General features: G+C 48.7%; 1 protein-coding gene across 7 annotated transcripts in view; it reads right to left on the bottom strand.

The window, feature by feature from the left end:
- The window catches only part of SLC8A1 (solute carrier family 8 member A1), a 113,831-nt gene extending 94,394 nt beyond the window's left edge, over window positions 1–19,437 (bottom strand). For 6 of the 7 annotated variants that reach the window (XM_062614343.1, XM_062614345.1, XM_062614347.1 and 3 more), the window contains exons 1-2: window positions 19,087–19,191; window positions 6,605–8,440 (exon numbers count right to left, since the gene is read on the bottom strand). In XM_062614343.1, coding sequence (XP_062470327.1) covers window positions 6,605–8,403 — 1,799 coding nt within the window. In that variant the 5' untranslated portion in view covers window positions 8,404–8,440; window positions 19,087–19,191. Of the gene's footprint in view, window positions 1–6,604; window positions 8,441–19,086 lie in introns of all 7 variants that reach the window. The other variant, XM_062614349.1, reaches the window with a different exon arrangement.
- Window positions 19,438–19,775: the final 338 nt, after the last annotated feature.

Here is a 19,775-nt window from a genome sequence, read left to right as displayed (position 1 = left end):
TTTTTTGTTCTTCTATTCTTGTTTTAAGCCCACAAATGCAGCCCTGCTGCTGGAAGATAACTACTGAGTGCCATCCACCCTGGTCGAATCTGAGGCCAAAGTGTCAGAGGAAAGAAGCCTGTTCCCAAGGCAAATGCACAATTTGAACTCAGCACTTGCATCGGGGTCCTGTGTACCTACTATTTACCTCGCCCTGCTCAAGGATTTGCCACTGTAAAGCACTCCATGTGCACAGCAGGGAAAGGGATGTATCTCTGCTCTGTTGACCTGCCCATCACAGCTGGTGCTAAAGCTGCTGCCAGCAGTGCTCAAGTGCGTGCCAGGGAAAGAAGAGTGGCATGGCTGCAAAGGGCAACAGGGCTTCTCCTATACCCCAATCTCATCTCCCTGGCAAGGAGCTGCAGAGCAGCACTTCAAGATAACTTTCTCCCTGCCAACAGCTTCGCTGGAGTTGCTGCTTTGATTTCTTAAAACAAGCCTAGATCCTGTGTTTCATAAATTACTACAATGCATTTAATAGGTAGTCTTTTCATAAAGGAGCACAGCGGATGTGTACACAGGCCCTGATGAAGCTAATAACTGCCTCTCAATGGCTTTCAGAGTGTTATTATATATTTAAGATCCGAGCTCCCTTAATCAACCACAGAGATGCAGCTGGCAGCAGTAAATTGCCAACAACAGCTCATTACAAATAAGGCAAGATTAGTTTTTCAAGGACAAAAACCATGTCAGTTCTTCACTGAGAGCTAACCACTCTTGTCCTCACCCTTCTCCCCCCAACTCCCTCCAGTGATGTGCCGGCACAACTTGCTTCATCTCATAATACAATGTCATTGCCCAATCCCCTTCCCAGGGGACATCACCAAATCAGGTTCCTAGATTTCATTACTTATTTGGGCAAACGGCACAGACTGCATCCCTTGCTCTCCCTCCTCAAGCAAGCTACAGGCAGAACATGTCCCATAACACCATGACGATATGCCACAGGAGCACAAGCACTGGCCTTACTCTGGGGAGAAGAGGAACATATTGGGCCGTAAGACCCTTAGAGACACAGTTGTGAGTATGTGCTTTGCAGGCTTGAGACCTGACATGGCACTTGGGAATGATTTTTTGGGTACACACCATGTGTGTGTCACTCAGTACACAGTCTGTATGCACAGGAAAACAGCAAGCACCTGTAGGAACTTGGGTGCAGGAGAAAGGGGAAGATCTGTAAACACCACATGGTGTTCACACTTGTTTCCTTGCTGTCTCCTGAAAGAAATGTGGGGGTGCCCAGTGCAGCCAAGACAAGAGCACAGCAGTTTTAAGGGAGATGCATGTAGCTGGGAGATTTTAAGACTAACATTTTAAGGGGGTTCAGGAAAGACTAAGCATTGTGTGAATGAAGAGGAGAAAAAGAAAACACAGTTCACCCTGTTACAGCTGTATCTTCCACCCTGAAGAGGGGATGACCAGCTTCTGGCCTCCAGGACCCAAAGCAATGATACATTTCAGCCCCAGGGAAATTCTCCTCCCCAGATTTCCCCTGGAAATGAAAACGGTCCCCTGTGCCATGCCCTAGCCTGGTGCCACACACGTGCTCTGCTTCATGCTATGGGCCATGCCCAGGGCCACCTCTCATGGGAAAGACCCGGGGCACTGGATGCTCCAGCCAAGGACTCAAGATCTAGATCCTGGTGGTGGTATTTGAACTGCCTGCAAATCCCTCTGGGCCAGGTAAGACTGCCAGTGGTGAGGGGAAAACATAGAATCAGAGAATAATACGGATTTGAAAGGACCTTCAGATCATCCAGTTCCAACCCCCTGTCATGGGCAGGAACACCTTTCACTAGAGCAGGTTGTTCAATGCCCTGTCCAACCTAGCCATGAACACTGCCAAGGACCCTGAGGTAGGTGCTGGAAGCAGGCTGAATAAGAGTTTAATCTTTGCTTGGTCTGTCATGATACCTTATCCTGTGGCTTCAGACATTAACCTTGTGCAAGCCAGGGAGGTGATGCACACTTACCCATGCAAACAAAGTGGGACAGACAAAGAGATAATGTGCTCAACGATGAAATGTGAAACGGGGAATGTCTTTCCTTCACACTCAGCCTGGTTTACAAAGGTCTCTCTGCCACACCAGAAGACTCTCTGCTCTTTGATGTGTTCTACTGCGAGGATGAACATGCTGGAGGTTCCATTTTTTTTTCTCTGAAGCTGCAGGCCACAGATGAAAAGCTGAGATCAAGAGGTCCAAATGCTGAGTCAGGGGTTTATTTTTGCTGTTTCTTTAGAAACACCTCACCCAACTTCCCTTGGAAAAGAAAGGAGAAGCTTAAAAAAGCAGTACTGCTTTGCTCTCCCCCTGCCACAATGTATATATTGACACTGACAATTTTAAAGGACTTTTGGGAGGGAGGCTACATGGTCTCTGGGGACACTTTCCTTAAAAACATCAGAGAATTTGGCTTATATTTGTGTGACTGTTGGCATCTGGCTCCTAGATTTATGCTTCCAGAGAAATTCCAAAGATGACTTGGAAAAGTCAAATGCAGTGGGCCAAGGGTGTAATTTCCTAAACCTTCAGCAGGCAACTATCAGCTAAGTTATATATTATGAAGAACAGGGTCTATTGACACAGAATTCTCCATGAATTTACAGATGTAAATTGCATAGGTGAAATACCACTTTAATTTGTTTTCCATGTAATTGTGTGCATTACCTTCCTCACTGACTTACTAATGCAGTAAGAACTTTTGAGGGGTGGTGGTACAGATGTAAGAATGCAGACTGTAACAGAACTCCAGTTGCAATGTTGTCTCTGGAAAAACTACTGTTTTTTGAACACGAAAGGACACACAGTTTTTGTATAGCTTTGCAGTGACATCTGAGAAGATGCCCCTCCTGTTATTTCGAGACAGTAAGGAGAAGAGACACCAGGAGATGGGGGAAGGATTGCTTCCTCCTTTAAGATAGGAGCTGGACTTCTTTTGAGTTATTTGGCATTGAGTCAGGAGATAAAAATACAGTGTCTAGATGAATCAGTGACCTCTTGTATGATCATGGTAGCTGTGGTAGATGGTTGGGCATGAAGAGCCTGGAACTACACATCTTCTCCATGTTCTCATCAAGAAACTTTGAATCTTTAACAAAGATGCAAGACAAGGCTGGAATCACTGTGTTGAGGATGTCTCCAGAGGGAAGACTCTGCCTCACACTTTAAGTAATACCACCATGTCCTATACCAATGTCTCAGAGTCACAGGTACCTGTGAAGCATCAGTTAAGACTGACCTTGCTGGGACCCAAATCAGACAACTTCAGCTTTCCCACACAGCTTGGAACAATCTGTTTCACAAACCCAGCTAACCCCTTTGCAAAACACATTTAAATGCCATTTCTTTCACTTGCCAACATGCACCCATTGAACACACAAGCTGTGCTTCAGGAGCAAGGAGAACAAAAGCATCACTCCAAGATGCTTACAGGCATTTGTTGGAATAAAATGTTCCATAGAAGGACCAATACCTTCTCCATTATGCATCCTTTTTGATAGCATCAGAATAAGATCCTGGTTTAAATGCACAGGAATGGCGTGGCTTCAGCAGTTACACAGCTATTCTGTGTGCTCTGGGAAAGGGGACATCAACAGATTGCAAAATGGGAAAGTCTCTCTGGATGCTGCAAACAAACATGTTACGTAATTGGGCCTTTTGGGAACTGAAAGAAGGTCTCCAGAAGATCAGGGCCCTCACAGCACTTACTAATTTTACTGGAACTTACCAGCAGTCTAATAATAGAGGCTTTTACATGGTTTTCTTTTATTGTTGTGTCCCCCTGCACTGCCCTACCTTTGTTGTTAGTGCCCCACAAAAACACAACACATCTTACCCTCTTTTATCAAGCTGATTGATACAGCCTAGAATGGCAAAGAGGCACTAAACACCTTTAGAAAGGGAAGCAAAACCATCTCTTGGCCACCAAAGCATGGGAAATCCTCAAGGTTTAGAACTCAACTGAATCAAATATGCTGGGGAATTGCACCATTCTACATAGCTGCATTTTAGCTGAAGGACAGCGCTAACAAGGAATGACATAGCAAAAGGGCTTTAGCTCTATAATCCACATACTGTGCTAGCACATATCTTTACTCCCATTAGAGCAAATTCTTCCAAGGGATGATGCCTGTAAGCAGCACTTCAGCTTCAGGACTATACTGCACTTTTGCTGGAGGGCTGTCCTAAACTTGTGCCCTGGCAAACAGACATGCAGGGAATTTTCTGCAAGTCAGTTGTACCATTCTATGCCTGAACGTAGACTGTAGCAGCCAAGCTTTAGATGAGTACCTACCGCCTTTCAGGCACATGAATAGACTGCAATTTCTACAACCAGTTTCATCCTTCTCCCAGGAAAATGAAGTATGTGCATGTCCTCTCCTACCTGAATGAAGCAAGCCTCTTGGTCAACATATGGCCCTGCAGTTGCCACCTCTTTTCACCCCATTCCCCAAGCCCTGATCTGTACCAGGCTGCTAACTCCTAAAGTGGTGCTTCCCATGTACCATCCCTCCCAGCGATTCCAGGGAGAGATAGTTTAAAGGCAATAGAGAGATGATGCAAAGCCCTGGCATCTGCACAGAAAAAACACCCTCGGGTTTCTAAGAAAGCTGTTTTCCCCCTGTTTCTTGCTTGCTGTGCACATGCTGACAGCCAGTAAGAAAAGGAGGGAGGAGGCTTGCCGGCATGTGGAGGGCACATCAGCACACCCCGGGAGGCCAGGCAGTAGTGCCGGCAGGATGTGGTCAGCCTCTTCCCAGAACACCCGTTGGTTACTGGGCTGTTGGCAAAAGGCAGCAGTGAACAGATTAGTGGAGGAAAGACCACCAGCAGAGGCACAGCACAGAGGGTCCTGGTGCAAAGCCTTGGAGAAGACACCACTGTCCCACTGCAAAACGCCCCATCACAGCCTGAGCACCAACAGACAGGTGACACTACCTGTCTTGAATGAAGGAAAACACAGAGGTCCTGGCCAGAGTGATGGATCCAAGACATGGGGAAGCCTAAGCGCCTCTGAGCCCTCTGTGGTTCTGTGTTTAGCCTGCCAAGTAAACATGTCACATCCCAGGGGAACTGAGATCAGACTTCAAAGTCTTCCTGCCAGTAGCCCAGTTTTGCTAGTGCCGAGCGACCTGGTTAAAAAGTAAAGAACCTTCTGGGGGTATCCTTATAGCCTACTTCATTGCACCTCTGCAGGCAACTCCCTGCTTCCCCAAAATGAAAAATACCAAGAACTGCATTCCTTGCTACTACAGTTATCATTCTGGAGCCAGGAACAATGGCGTATCATGTGCCCTCGACCCTTGTGTGAGCAACATGCATGTTCTGGCCTCCGGATTGCTGGAGCTGTGAAGTTCTTGCTCAGTTTTTCCTGAGAAGTCAAACCCCCAACTTGTCTAACTAATATCCTTCCTGAGAACTACAAAGCATTTTTTTCTCTCCCCCTACTTCAAGAAGTTTTATGATTCCTTCTTTTGCTTCATTCTCCCTGTGAATGCAGAGCAAGTAACAGAACATAAGGCTTTCTCTCGTCAACCATCATGGGTCTGTCTCAGCTGTTAAGAGACCAATTGTATGATATGCAGCACCCAAGCTAACATTTACTTCTCCCTTGACACAGCAGTGCCCTTTATCAGTGACGGCTCCAAGTTCTACGCAGTGGTTTTGTGTTACAGAGTCTACTGCTGGCAGGGACTGATGTACAGACACAGACTTCACTATAGGAAGAGCCTGAGGCTGGAACAATGCAACTCCCAATCCTCACTCCTCCCAGAGCCCCAGCTGGGCAAGGAAATATCTTCACAGCATATCCAAGGATAGATGTTTTCTATCATGATTTACTGGGCTAATTTATATGCTCCACATAATGTAATAAAGCAGGGTACAGCGCTAATTTTTCCACCATCCACCTAACAACAGTCAGGATTAGCTTCCAACAGCTTTCAGCCTCTTTATCATTTGCAAGCAGCCAAATGTAGCTGCAGTTGCATCCTAACCATGAGGCTTCTCTGCATGACAGTACTATTTCAGGAGATGCATTGGCCAGTGATAAAGAACTGCAGACTTTAGAAGAGTACGAGGTGAAGTTACCTTCACCAAAGCCCTGAACAGAGCATCAGTAGAACAGGCTGTGACCCAGTTTCAGATGACCTGACTTTCAACAGGCAAGGGGAAGTAGGTACCACAATTCATACATTCAGTTTTGGCCCTTCACAAGATAGATCCTTGTGACTGGACGGTAACAGCCAGCTCGGTTTTGTTCTCTACTGCACTGTAGAGCTGAGGCCATAGAGATGTGCTCGGCACATGTGAGAAGCTGGGCTCACAAACCAGTCCAACCTTGCTGCTGCTGGAAGAGTGGAGTGCCCCTGAGAAGGCATCACTCTCTGGTCTGTTACCAAGGCAGGAATGCAGCATTTCAGGCTCCCCAAAGCACATAAGGCCATTCATGGCTTTCTGTAATGCACTTGTACCCAAACACCTCCAGTGCAGCTCTGGGAGCCATGTGCATTTAATGTCAGGAGAACCAGAGACTGTAAGTAACAAATAAAACCTTCACTTACACTATCTCATCATTCTGGAACTCCAGCTCCCCACAGGTGTCTTCAAAGTCCTCTCCTCCACCTTTGGCTGAGCCTTCTATGGTTTTGTAGGGCACAATAACATTTCCTCGTGCACCAGAGGTTCGCAACACTTTCACTTCCATGGTCCCCACACTTTCACTGATGTGCATTACTGGCTCCTCAAAAGTGAAGATGCCAGCATGGTCATCATCAAAGATGGTGACGGTGGCAGTAGATGGTGATCCCAGGCAGGCAAGCGTTGAGACACGACTGGCCTCAAGAATGGCCTCATCTGAGGCCTCAGTGCTCACACGGACGTTACTGAGATGAACCAGGAAGTTCTCATCCTCCTCAAATATGTCATCATCGATTATGCCAACACGGATTTCCTTCTGGGTCTCTCCAGGCTTGAAGACCACTGTCCCTTCAGTGAACTCATAGTCAGAGCCAGCATTGGCCGTCCCATCCTCTGTCCGGAAGTCCACGTACACTGTGTTGGTCAAGTCACCTCCCCGGCGAATGATGGTCAAGGCGACCGTGCCACAGTTCTCCAGACACTGGTAGGTCCCCTGCTCAAAGTAGAGCTTGCTGATGGGATCGTTTTCTGCCACCTCGCTATTGACCTCATGCATGCTGACAGCTTTGCGGGCCTGGTCTGCAGCATGTCTCTTCAAGATGTTGCCAGCTCCTGTCATGAGCCGAGTAGCCTGAATGCGGTAAAAGGCCCTGCTCTTTTGCTGCTGACTCAGGACCTGGTAGTTGGCCAACTCGATAAGCTGTTCAATTTCCTTGTCGGGGTGCTTCTGTTTCAGCTCCTTCAGGATCCGAGCCATTTCCCTCCTGGCTTCCTCATCGTCCTGGTCTTTCTCATCCACCTCCAACACCAGTGTCCCATCCAAAAAGTTCTCCACATGAGAGTTAGCAACCTTTCCATCCATCTCGATATCAGCTTTGGAGGAGGGCCGGTCACCCTCATGCTCAATGATCATGCCTCTCTGTTTGCCAGCTCGGTACTTCTTGTAGACATACTTGTAAAATAAAAGCCTCCTGTCAGCTATCCAGGCAAACACCACACAAATGGGGAAGAAGAAGAAGGTGAGCAAGCCTTCCCAAACCTCTACAATCCCAGGAGAAGACACAGATAAAATAATGTAAAGCCAAGTGTAGGCAAAGATGCTCCAGGCCGCTGTAACAAAAAACACTCTCAAGTGCTTGATCTTCCTTATCTCTCCATCTGGAACCACATAAACACAGATCGCAATGATGACAAACATGTTAAAAGCAGCACTCCCCACAATTGTGCTTGGTCCCAAGTCTCCTGCCGTGAAGCCGTGGCCACACACTTCAATAACAGACAGGAGAATCTCAGGGGCAGACGAGCCCAAGGCCATTAGTGTGAGGTTGGAAACGGTCTCATTCCAGATCCTCACTGTGGTTTTGCTGGTCTCGCCATTGGGCTTCTTGATGGTTATTTCCCTCTCTTGGGACGTAATGACTTCGATGGAGGACATGAAGCGGTCAGCAATGATGGATACTCCCAGGAACATGTACACCATTGCTACAAAATATACCGTTGCCCGAGCAATTTTGTCACCGAATGAGGGGTCTTGCGGTTCCCATATTGGTAAAATCACACCCTTTTTGCAGATGTATGAGCCAGTGCACTCCTCGGTGTCGTTCACGGGCAATTCGCTGGGGCCCTCCGCATGTATGCCATCTGCATGGAAGAGCAACACCAGCACCACGCTCAGGAGTTGGAAGCTCACTGGGAAGGTGGGTGGGTGAGTTGCTTGCGACATGGCCGCTTCCACAGAACAGGTCCCAGATGTCCTCAGCCTGCAGAGACAAAAGTAAAGATCATTAAGTGAGGCTGACCAGAGTGATCAGATTTTTCCTCTACAGCCTGTTTATTTCTCATCTTTCCAAACATATAATCAGCTTGCCCTGTTACTCAAGAAGACACATCTGATGAGCCCATTTGTGTTATTACCGCAGTTTTCCATGTACACATCATCTAGTTCAGTTATCTGAACAACGACTGATTCAGATGCTATCAGTGGGCCATCACCTTCCCCCTTTAGCTACTAAGATGTTTAACGCCACTCTCTTTCTCTTCACTGAAAGCCTATTTGTTCAATTGCATTTTCTTGTTTCTCATCTAATTAAAGCCTATCATTCTGCTTCACAGATGGCAGAAGTGTTTCCCATTTCAAAATTACAATGCACTCACTCACTGGTGTTCAGGGCAAGAGCAGGAGAGGAGAGGGAAATCTATTATCCCCTCTTGTTTAAAAAAAAAAAAAAAAAGTTTCTATATTTGCCATTTTTAGTCACTGTAAACTATGTATTTCACAGCCTTTTCTTGCTCACAATCCTCCCAGGCATCTACTCCACATCAGAAATCTGCACAAAGTGAGCTCAAGCCCTGGCAAAACCTTATTCTTAACAGTAACTTGGTCATAAGGTGCACCAGAAGGACAGTCTTTAATTAATGATTTTGGAGCCATTCCTTCCACAGTGCATCACTTTGCACCTTCCTGAAACTGGAAAGAACCCCATATGCATCCAAGCCTGGCTCTCTTGGCATGCTTCAAGAGGAAACCTGTTCCTGTGCTTTTTTCCCACTAGGTCAGCTTTGACGTCTTCCCCTTCAAGGGCCTTTCTCACTCCATTTACAACATCAGTCAACAGGCACAACAGCAGTACTTGCCCTTCTCCTGTCCCAGGATTTTCCAGCAGTGTAGAGGAGCTGTTAAAGAGGTTTGCAGTTAGTTAACAGTGCATAAACTGACTGAACAGATGCCTTTAGTGCAAAAAACTGAGCATGCTCAGTGCTACATTCTCAATTTTACTAGGCAATAAAAGCCAGATTCCTAGTTATTAAAGCAGTTTTTTTCTCCTCAAGGAGAGCCTTTGCCATGCTTCTCCAATACAAGTTAATTTAATCACATGGTCTCTATGAAGAGAGGAAAATGAGTACATCAATACCTTCAATTTCCTGGAGAATACAAAAGGCTGAAATGGTTTTTGCTCATAAAAAACACACCCCAGAAAGGAAAAATAAAAATGAAAGGTTTCAGCCATGAAAGGTTTCAACTTCTAACAGAAGGATCGTATTCCCAAGCCCATATCAGAGATGGGACACAAGCAGAAGAACCAGTCAATGCCTCCCAAAACCCAGCCTCCGCAATGCCTGGCAAGTCTCACCCTACCATTTGCCATCTGCCTGGTCTCCAGCAAACACAATGCCAGGTCTGACAGCTGCATGCAGTGGGAGACACAGACCAACCCATCCACGCTAAAGGCAGTACCCAGCAACAGCATCCCAGCTGTCACCTGGGCCCCATCACAGCGAGTGTGACGCAAGCAGGATGGCTAAGCACACCTTCCCTCTTCCTTCTTAAGAAGTGCTTGTTTCACAGCACAGCTGGGAACCAGGCTGGCTCTCCACCATGAAACAGCTACACCCATGCTGCATTGCTGACTGCAGAAGTACAGGCCTGCCACCATTCCTGGGGAGAAGCATTTACCCTCCTGAACAGCATCAACATCTACTTGAAGAAAAGCACCTGGTCACCACGACACATCTCCTTATCCCCCATGACACAGAAATCACCCTTCCTCATCAGGATAGGGGCGTATTACACAGGGAGAGGGCTGCACACAAATGACAAACTGTCTGGAAGAACCAATGGGAACCATCCTACACCCATGTTACAGGACCTACTCCACAAAGAGACATCGTAATAATGGATCAAATCCCTCTCCTCCATTTGTTTTATTTAAGGATGCTGTAGTGGTATTATCAGGCTAGAAGAATAGTACTGAGAATTTATCAAGACAGTTTTGTACAAATGGCATTATACAAATGAAATTTCCAAGTTCTTCTGCCTTGCCCCTACCACCCCCTATTTTCTAATTAAGAAAAAGGTACACAGAGCAGGAAGCGAACAAACCAGAGAACTGGGTGATAAGAACAGATAAAATGAACAAGAAGCACCAAGTCTCTTGTATGAAGGCAGATTTAAAAGAAATGAGTTGTTTGCAGTTGTAGCTGTTAATGCTATAAAAAGCTCTAGTGCTGGCGTGAGAACCCTCAACATTGCTCCCTTGATCACAGTCCCTGGGTACCTCCTGCTTCCCAGAACTCAGGCAGTAGGCATAGCTAACAAATCTGAAGTAAAAAACTGAAAACATGATGTTAAAGAAGAGTGCCTTGTTACAGGCTATTTGGTGAATAGCTAAGTTGAAACAGATGTGTGTTCATGGTCACTGAAGTTTAGCCAATTAGTCACCTAACATCTGTACTCCTGTGTTTCACACTGCTCCAAACCAAGTCTCAGAGACATTTGATAAAGGAGCTGTCAAATAGAAGCCGACTTGGTATCTACTCTGTTTACTCTAGATAGCTCCTAAGTGTAGTTGGGTTTTGATTTGTTTTTAATTTAAATATGTAGGTTTAAAAAAGACTTAGTGTGGGCATAAAATATTACTCAGCTGCATGGGTCTTCACCCTCTCCTTCTAAAGGGTAGTAGTTTCAACAGAAAACTCAAGAGTATCCACCTGCCCTTGTTCAGTTAATTTTCTCCCTGTGGCATGTCATATCCTTGCACATGTACAATTATTCAGATCAGCCAGGCATTGTGAAATCCCCTTGGCAAGAAGAGGAAACAGATGGTTCTAGAGAATATATTATGCTTTGGGTCACTGATTTAGGTCAGAAAGATAGGAGAGTCCCATCACACTTTGGACCAACTCTACAGTCTTAAAAGGGTTTGAGCACTGGAAGTCTCAGCCAGCAAAAAAAAGACAGCCACTAAATCAGATTAATAAGGCACTTCAAGATTATTTGCCATGCTCCTCCCTTTCAACCATTCCAGTATAAGTCTGTTTGTTTTTTTGGAGGGTGATTTTTCTTTTGGGGTTTGTTTGATCTGTTTTCTAATCAAGCCCCATATTACATTAAACAGGAGGGAAAGAGACATCTGAGCAATCCATCTTTCTGGCCTTCCCATCCACCTCTCCACGTACAAACAACATTTTTCCCTCTGATGGCAGGAGATAAGAAGCATGTAACTTTTCTGGAGAGTTCAGAAGGGTGGGGAAAGGCTGAAGCTTTGGAAGAGAAACCCACCAGCCTTGGCAATGTGCTGGGACCCTTCTTTGAGCAGCAGCAGCATCCTCCAACTCTGTTGGACTTTCTCCAGCATTTTGTGGCAGAGTAATCAAGGAAGATTCACATACCCTCACCAGCTTTTCTACGGGTTAAAACTTAAACAGGGGAAGTTTAGATTGGATATAAGGAAGAAATTCTTTACTGTGAGGGTGGTGAGGCACTGGAATGGGTTGCCCAGGGAAGTTGTGAATGCTCCATCCCTGGCAGTGTTCAAGGCCAGGTTGGACAGAGCCTTGGGTGACATGGTTTAGTGTGAGGTGTCCCTGCCCATGGCAGGAGGGTTGAAACTGGATGATCTTAAGGTCCTTTCCAACCCTAACTATTCTATGATTCTATGATACTTGGACCAATTCACAATGAGTGTTATTAACACCGGACTCGGGAATTACAGAAGGCTAGAAGATGTTTGGCCCCAGCATGCTGTTTATATACACACAATCAGAGCGCGACACTAAAAATATCTCTGAGAAGCAGCTGCTATAAGATTAGCAAAATTTCTTTATTTGTAGAATCCAAAATAAACACTTTAGTCCTCAAAGACCCTCTTTCACTGCATTTGCATAGGGTCTCAGCCCATGGTCAGCCCACTGCTGCAGGCACAGGGTTAGGAATATTCCCAGTAAAATCATTCCTATTATTCTCTAATGAGAAGCAAGGCTACCAGAATGCCAGCCCTCTGTCCAAACCCAACTTTGTTAGCTTTTCATTAAGGTGGCTCAATTGCATTTCCCATCCCAGCCATCAACAATAAAAGCAAATGTGGTAGCTGATTCACAGCATGCGAGGTTAGCAGCCCGGCAAACGCTGCCTGCCACAGTGCTCGTGGCCTCCCCATCACTCCCCCAATGCCTCTTGGCTTAGATTTATCACAGCAGCACTGTGCAGGGGTTCAAGCTGCTCTTATGCTCAGTGCTAGCAAATGTGTGTGGTGAAGGGTCCCAAACCACCACCCTAGGCCAGAAAAACCTTGCCCATAATCACTACACCCTGCCCAGGGATAGCACCCAGAGCCCTTTTCAGCACCAAAGGAGCCAGGTTGTCCTGCGGATCCCTGGAACAGGCTGGCTGAGAACTTTCAAAGGGAGCTGGAGCTAAACAGGAGAGCCAGATCCTAACGTATGCTCTCCTGAAGTAGTAGCTGTGCTACCATGGACAAGCTCCCTCGAGGGTTCTAGCAGTTGGTTTTGCACAGTCATGGAAGAAAACCTTCAAGAGGCTACATGGCTCTTCGGGGAGTATATCCAGCTCCCAGCCAAGGATTTCTGGTCCAGCCTTTATGCCAACCCTTGGTGTTGTCAAACACCATGAGGGCAGTACCTGCCCACATTGACACACACTTCCTTGCTGGGCATGGGGAGCTCTAGATTTTATGGACCGGTAGGACAGAGCTCCTGCTGCCAGCTTGTGCTCCAGGCCTCCAGCTCAGGAGCTGCCAGATAGGGAGAAAACATCCTTTAGACTCTGCCCTAACCTTTCCCTGGCAGCAACACTTTCAGGCTGGCTGGTTGCTGTATGTGAAGTGAGCCTAGAAGCTGCTCTATGTTTCAGCAAAGCACAGCTTTTCCTTTGCAGCAGCCTCCCCAAAGTCCAATCTCTATTTGGGTACTTCACCCTTGAAATACCCACTGTAAGACCCTTGCAGTTATTTTCCTACGCCTTTGTATCGCATGCAGTTTTATGACCATCTGCAACAAACTGGTAGCACCATTATTTTTCAGAGTACTGGAGAAACGCTGCTAGCCCAGACTCTTTATTACACAAGAAGGTTTGGGGAGGGAAGGAAACGGCCTGGGCTCACAAGGAATGAGCGGCCACAGAAAGAGAGAATTTCCACAGTGATTTTTTTCCACAGCATTCAACAGAAAACCCAGACAGAGAACTGCAACTCAGCAGTGTTCACACCATTACAGCCACCACCGATGCCAGCCAACGGTGACGACCCCAGTGAGATATCAGATTCGTAATAGCCATCGTTACTGTGAATTTACTGCCGGCTTGCATGGGAAAGGGTGTCCCCACAGCCCTGTCACTGGTGTGCGGGAGGTAGGAGCAGCCCCCTGTCCCCACAGGGTGACTGCTGGGTTGTTGAGGGGCAGAAGGAAGTTTGCCCTTCACATGAGAGCAGCTGCTTTTTGACATGCTGTGGGGACATGACCAGGACCGTGTTGCAACACTGCGGGGACTCCCAGCCAGCTCTTCCCCATCCCACAGTCAGAGACAGACAGAGAGGAGCTAGTGAGGGTGCTTCGCTGCTCAAAACCCCCTTTGCTGCTGCAGGAGCAGAAGAAAGATAGAAAGATGGTCTCTCTTCAGCTAGAGGGGCCAAAAACTTTGACAAGGAAGAAGCTAGCAGCTGCTGCAAGGCACAGCTAGCCTGCAAGCTAGAGAGACAGAGCCTTCAAACAAGACAACTACTCACTCCTCTGCCAGTGTCCCTGATGAAGACAGCAACCCCCAAGTGAGATGACAGGCTCTCCTAGCCAGCAAGTGTGTGTGTCATCCCCGCTTCACAGCAAGAATGGCTGTTTCAAGTTATGTGCCCCTATGCTTCTACCCCAAGGTCAAACCTTAAGTCTCCAAGTCACAGCACCCCTTTCCAGTTTCTCTTGCAGAATAGCACCTAAGAGTCTACCGCAAGTAATAACCAGCCTTTCCTGAGGGAAGCACTGCGCACCTCACCTCCACGGGTGGGATTCATACCCGCTGCCCCATCTCCACAGGGCTAGCAAACCTCTCCTCTCCTGCTGACCCTCCCTGGCCATGTCAAAGCCTGCAGACCTGTGCCTTATTGAAAGCAGCAATTGGCTTCACAGCAGGGCAACTTAAGCAAAGCCTGCAGTGGGAAAAGACATGACGGTGGGGTTAAAAAAAGAAGCCCAAACAAATTGTCTGGTGTCTCACCATCAATCAGTAAACCAGCCAAGAGCCTGCGTCCAGCTTCCTACAGACAAGGGACACAAAATGGATTCCAGCAGCCCTGAAAGGTACAGAGTGGTTGGAGATTTGTCAGGGCAGCCACAGGCTCTGCTAGCTTCACTTATGATCTTGATGCTGAGCTGTGGCACACCTCTGGTAAAAAGCAGCTCCTGTCAGCTGTGATTTTTACCCATTAAAAGAAGAGTATCCTACTGCCATGCTGGCTGTGCATCCGGACCTGTGGAGGAAAGCTACTATGTCCAAATACCATTTTGCCACTCAGGCTGCACAGTGTGACAGCACTTTAAACACAGCTTGGAAAACCCTTGGCTCACAGCCCTGCTCTGACTCTGCCCAGCTCCTTCTCCCTTCCACCCAGTCCTGCTACCCCAGAACAGACACAGCCTGTTGGTAACCCTGCCTATGACCCTCTACATCTTCACATCAGGAGAACGATGTTCAGGCCATCAGCACCCTCATTGCGTTAGTACAAAAAACCCATTAAAACCTTTCCAGATATAGTCAGAGGCACAAGCCCTCCATGAAGCCAATCAAGTAAAATACACACCAGGCCACCCTCTTTTCTGTAAAGGACATAAAAAAGAACAATTATCAGTGTGCAACTGATTTTTCCAAGTATCCTATCTCTTCAATGAAACATCCTATCTCCTCCCACAATTTCCCCAGCAACTTTCCAAAATAAACATAAATAGAGAAAATAAAACATCCTCGAGATAAAATTTTCAGCCAGATTGGATGGATTTGGGGGCAGCTTGTAAAGACAGAGCTTGAAAGTGTTTGTCAGGGAATTCCAGCCTTGCTTTTTAATGCGTGGAGACCAAACGGCAAGTCGTCCCTTTGCCCCAGGATTCAAGATCTCAGCAAGGAAAATGTCAGGAAATGAGAACCAAAGGAGAAATATTTTCTAGGGTCATATTTTTATTTATTTATTTTTATACATACATATATGTATCTATATATCTCCTCTCCTACTCACTGCTCTTTCCAGACTAGTTCTTTGTCCCTGCCACCTGCTTTTGTCCTCGTCTTTATTAAGCAGCATCAGCCGCTTTTCGATTATTCCTCCTGGGCTGTTAATGCCTTCCTCTGCCTGCGGATCTCCCCTGCTGGTTTAAGCAAGGTGCTATCTTCCTGTTCTCCAAGAGCCACCTCTGAGGCTGCCCTGCAGACAGACTCCCTCTGCGTTCTCAGGGCAGCCCTTCACCTCCCTGTGCTCTGTGTCTTCCTCTGTAAAACGGGAAGAGCACCTCCTCTGAGTGTTGGGGAATAAAACAGTGTTAATAAGCCTGAGGCTCCTGGGCAGCCTGGAAGGAAGCATCTGCCCAGAGATATCCCATAGGGGCCAGGAGAGATGAATTAGCAGGCCTGTTGCTTTCCTCTCTGTCTGCCTGTGTCCACTCTTCCCTCTGGGTCCATTTTTGCACTTGGTTTGTAGCTGTGTGTGGGTCCCCTGTGCAGTGGGATGCTCTCCTGGGCTCTGTGGGAAGGAGGAACAGAAAGCTTCAAGGGAGCAGAGACAAGTCAGCAGCCCCATATTCTTGCACCCATCCAGGGATGAAGAGGTGGGAGACATCCCTGGGAGTGTGTGTGTAGTAAGGCTGAGGTGAATACAGGTTGTGGACCTGGGTGATTTGGACATGGTCCTAGACAGGAGGTGAGCAGATTAGTTTGGGCTGGAGACCCACCCTGGCACGCTCCGTCAGTCAGCTGGGTGCCTTGTCCTGGCTGGTGAAGGGTGGTAAAAGGAGAGTCTCCATCCAGAGGTACAGTTCTTGAACTGCTGACTCTAGAGGGAGCTGAACCCTAGTGCCGAGCAGATGCTCAGCTCTTAAACCACCACATCTCAGGAAAGGGAGCCTAACCCACGTGTTTGCCAGGTCTTGGCTGCTTATCTCAAAAGCAAGATTTAACCACCTGTCCCTCCTGCCCAGTGTTCCCCACCTTCTCTGTTTCCCCAGGAGCTCCTTGCAGCAGCAAATCTCACCTCTATTAATCAGCCAGGTTTCCTTAGGAAGCCAGGCATATGAATTCAGTTTCCACCTCTGCCTGCCTTTTCAGATTGCTCTCCCTAATTTCAGTTAAAATCACTAGAGGACTAGAGATAGCAGAGAAAGCTAAGTTCCTACAAGCTGCCTGAAAATAGCTGGAGAGATAGCACTCACACCCTTGGTGAGAGAAAAGCCAGTCGGTGAGCTCAGCCTATATTGGATGCCAGATTCCCAATGGCACAGCACACTGAGCACCCTGCAGCAGACCCAGTATTCGCACAGCTGTGGGCACCAATGTCCATGAGCTGGGAGTACATGTAGATCACGGCACCCTGAGACTGAACAGAGCTCCAGGTTTTTCACTGTACTGGTTACAAGGAGAGCCAGTATTGCATGCCATGTGTGTTGTCTATGACCAGCCTGTTGGTTGGTTGCCCAGTGATGTTCATGCCTGGGGCACACTAGGCTTTATTATAGGATCTGAGTTTCATTAGGATGCTGGAGAAGAGTGGCTTTTCCCTGGCAAGCCAGCAGGACTGTATCCCCCCCTCAAAAAAATATCTCCAGCAGAAAACCACATTCTGTCCTAGGTGTAAGACTGGAACATTGCAACCCAGACAATGCTGAGCAGATCAGGACAATACTAAAGGCCCAAACAGGCAGAGAAATGGCTGTGCCTTTATGGCATCATGCAAGGTGCTGTGAAGACTCCCAAGAACTCCAACATGAGCCAACTTCATGCTTTGCCATGTACAGCAGTGCCAGGAGAGCAAACTACGTACAGCCTGGCCAGCTGCAGAACAGTGAATATTGAACTCTCGGGAGCAGTTCACAGCCAGAAGATCACAAAAAGCTTAGGGAAAGTGGGGGAGAGAGAAGCAAGCAAAGTTTTATCAGCTTAAAAGTGCGTTACTCAGTGTTGGCGTTCAGGGATGCTGAGCACAAAGAGTACCTCCAGTCTCCTCAAACATCTGCAACACAAACCCTGCTACAGAGGAAGCTTTGAGCAGCGTGGTTCCCCAGCACTGGCTTAGGAGCTGTTTATGCCTCCAGAGAAGCAAAGCTGGTGGGGTATAAGAGGAGTTAGGCAGTGCATCAACTTTCCTGGGGAGACAGTGGTGGGGGTTCATGATAATGGCTCTAGAAATGCTGAGTTATTTCCCTATTTGGGCTAAATACCTCTGCTGGAAAATGGGCAAAGCTGCTATTGAAGAACCAATCAGAAGGAAAAGGGGAGAAAGAAACATTTATCAGATGCACCCAGAGGAACACAAATGCCTTTCTTTGGTGATGTCCACTGCCCCAGCCAAAGTGATATAGCACAGCTCTTTTTTTCCCTGGCTGCCATCAACATGCAAGTGTCCAAGCTTCCCTTTTCTAAATAAGTGTGCACCTCTTCCCTTTGTGCTGGTGAGAAAAAGCACATGAATGCTTGGGCAGGTGTTGGGAGAGTGCGCAGAGAACCCCAGCCTGTCTCAGCCCCCATTTCCATTGCCTGGCTCATGGATGTCCAACGTCTGGGACTGGAGACACAGCATCCTGCGAAGCGCAAGCAGAGGAGCCCTGAAATCACTCGCACCCACATGCCTGTGACCTTGTGGTTTTACTACAGCTTTCATTTTTAGACTCCAGTTCTCCCTAGTGCTTGCTGCATTTCTGCAACGTTTTGGCAGTTGGCTCTCGCCCTGGAGACAGAGCTGAGTGTGGGGAAGCAACAAGGCTACGGTTAAAGAATTAAACTCTAGATGACAGAAGAGCCCCAGCCATGCTTCCACCTAGACAAAGCCTACGTGATGAGCGCAGTTTAACGCCAGCCCTTAACAACACATGCTGGTCGGGACGAAAACGGGAATTTCATCGTGGCTGCAGGTGGCTCCGGCCGCTCAGCTCGGAAACCGTTTCAAGGCAGAAAGCCCGGGGCTGGAGAAAAAGCAGCCCTGCCCGGAGGCACGAACAGCCACGCCGGGCGGAGGCACCGCTCTCCGCCGCGTCGTGCGGGCGAAGATGCCCGTAAGCCCCCCGAGGGGAGCCGCTTTGCTCCCGCATCCTTCCCATCCCCACCTGCCCAGCAGTGCCCGGCCCCAGGGGTAGAGGAGGAGGCAGCCCTCCGTCGCAGCCGCGCCTCCTGTCGCGACATATTGCGATTGGCCGGCGGGGGAGGGGGGCGAGCCCCACCGTCTTCCCAAAGGTGCCATGCCTGGGCTGGAAAACGCATTCCCGAGGCCGGAGGGAGCGGGAAGCATCCTACCCCCTCCTCCCCATCATCTCCCACACGGCTCCTGGCCCCCCATCCCTCCGCCCCCATCCTCCCCGACACCAGGGACCCCAGTGTAGAAACCGGTGTCGGGGCCGGGCTGGGTCCGGCCGGTCGCGGTCCTACCTGTCGGAGGGCGGGGGGTGCAGGAGCGGGCGCCCGGGGGCCGGCTCAGCAGCGGCGAGGCATCGCGGTGGGACGAGGGGCGGGTGCCGGAGCCCCGGTGCGCGGCTGCGGCGCGGCGGCGGCGGGCGGGAGAGAGGGAGGGAGAGAAGGAGGAAGGGAGGGATGGAGGGAGAGATGGAGGGAGCGCGCGCGCACGCACACACACACACAGCCCCGGGGATGCGCTCAGCCGGCCCGCCCCGCAGGCAGCCTCCCCTCCCTCCGCATCCCGGAGAGAGAAACCCGCCGTCCCTCCTCCGCGGTGGCAGCTTCAACCCCCCTCCTGCTGCTACTGCTGCTGCTGCTGCCGCTGGAAATATTTCCCTATTTCCTCCTCGGAGCGAAGGACTTTGAAAGGCAGGGCTGGATGCGGACCCACCCCCAGCAGCCCTGCCCGCCCTGCCTGGGGCAGCCCCCAGCCCTGCCCTGACTGCCCCCTGTGCTGCCCTGGACAGTCCCCACTGATGCTCTGCCTGCCCTCAGCCGTGGCTCGTCGCATCCTCCCAGCCAGGCCAAGCCCGTCCCCACTTGTGAGTGAGCCCTGCGAGAGGTAGTGAGAAGAGAAGCAAGAAGGGGGGTGTCTTGCTGTGTCTGTCATTGTGCCCCACTGTTGCCCATGGTTGCTATGGGGAGGTAGGAGCATCCCAAGG

Source organism: Pezoporus occidentalis, unplaced genomic scaffold, assembly GCF_034315485.1.
Source record: "Pezoporus occidentalis ecotype Australia unplaced genomic scaffold, CSIRO_AGI_Poc_V1 ctg175, whole genome shotgun sequence".
In the NCBI taxonomy this organism is placed as follows: Eukaryota; Metazoa; Chordata; class Aves; order Psittaciformes; family Psittacidae; genus Pezoporus; species Pezoporus occidentalis.
Note: the sequence above shows the minus strand (reverse complement) of the source record. Positions and strands in the feature narration are given on the sequence as shown.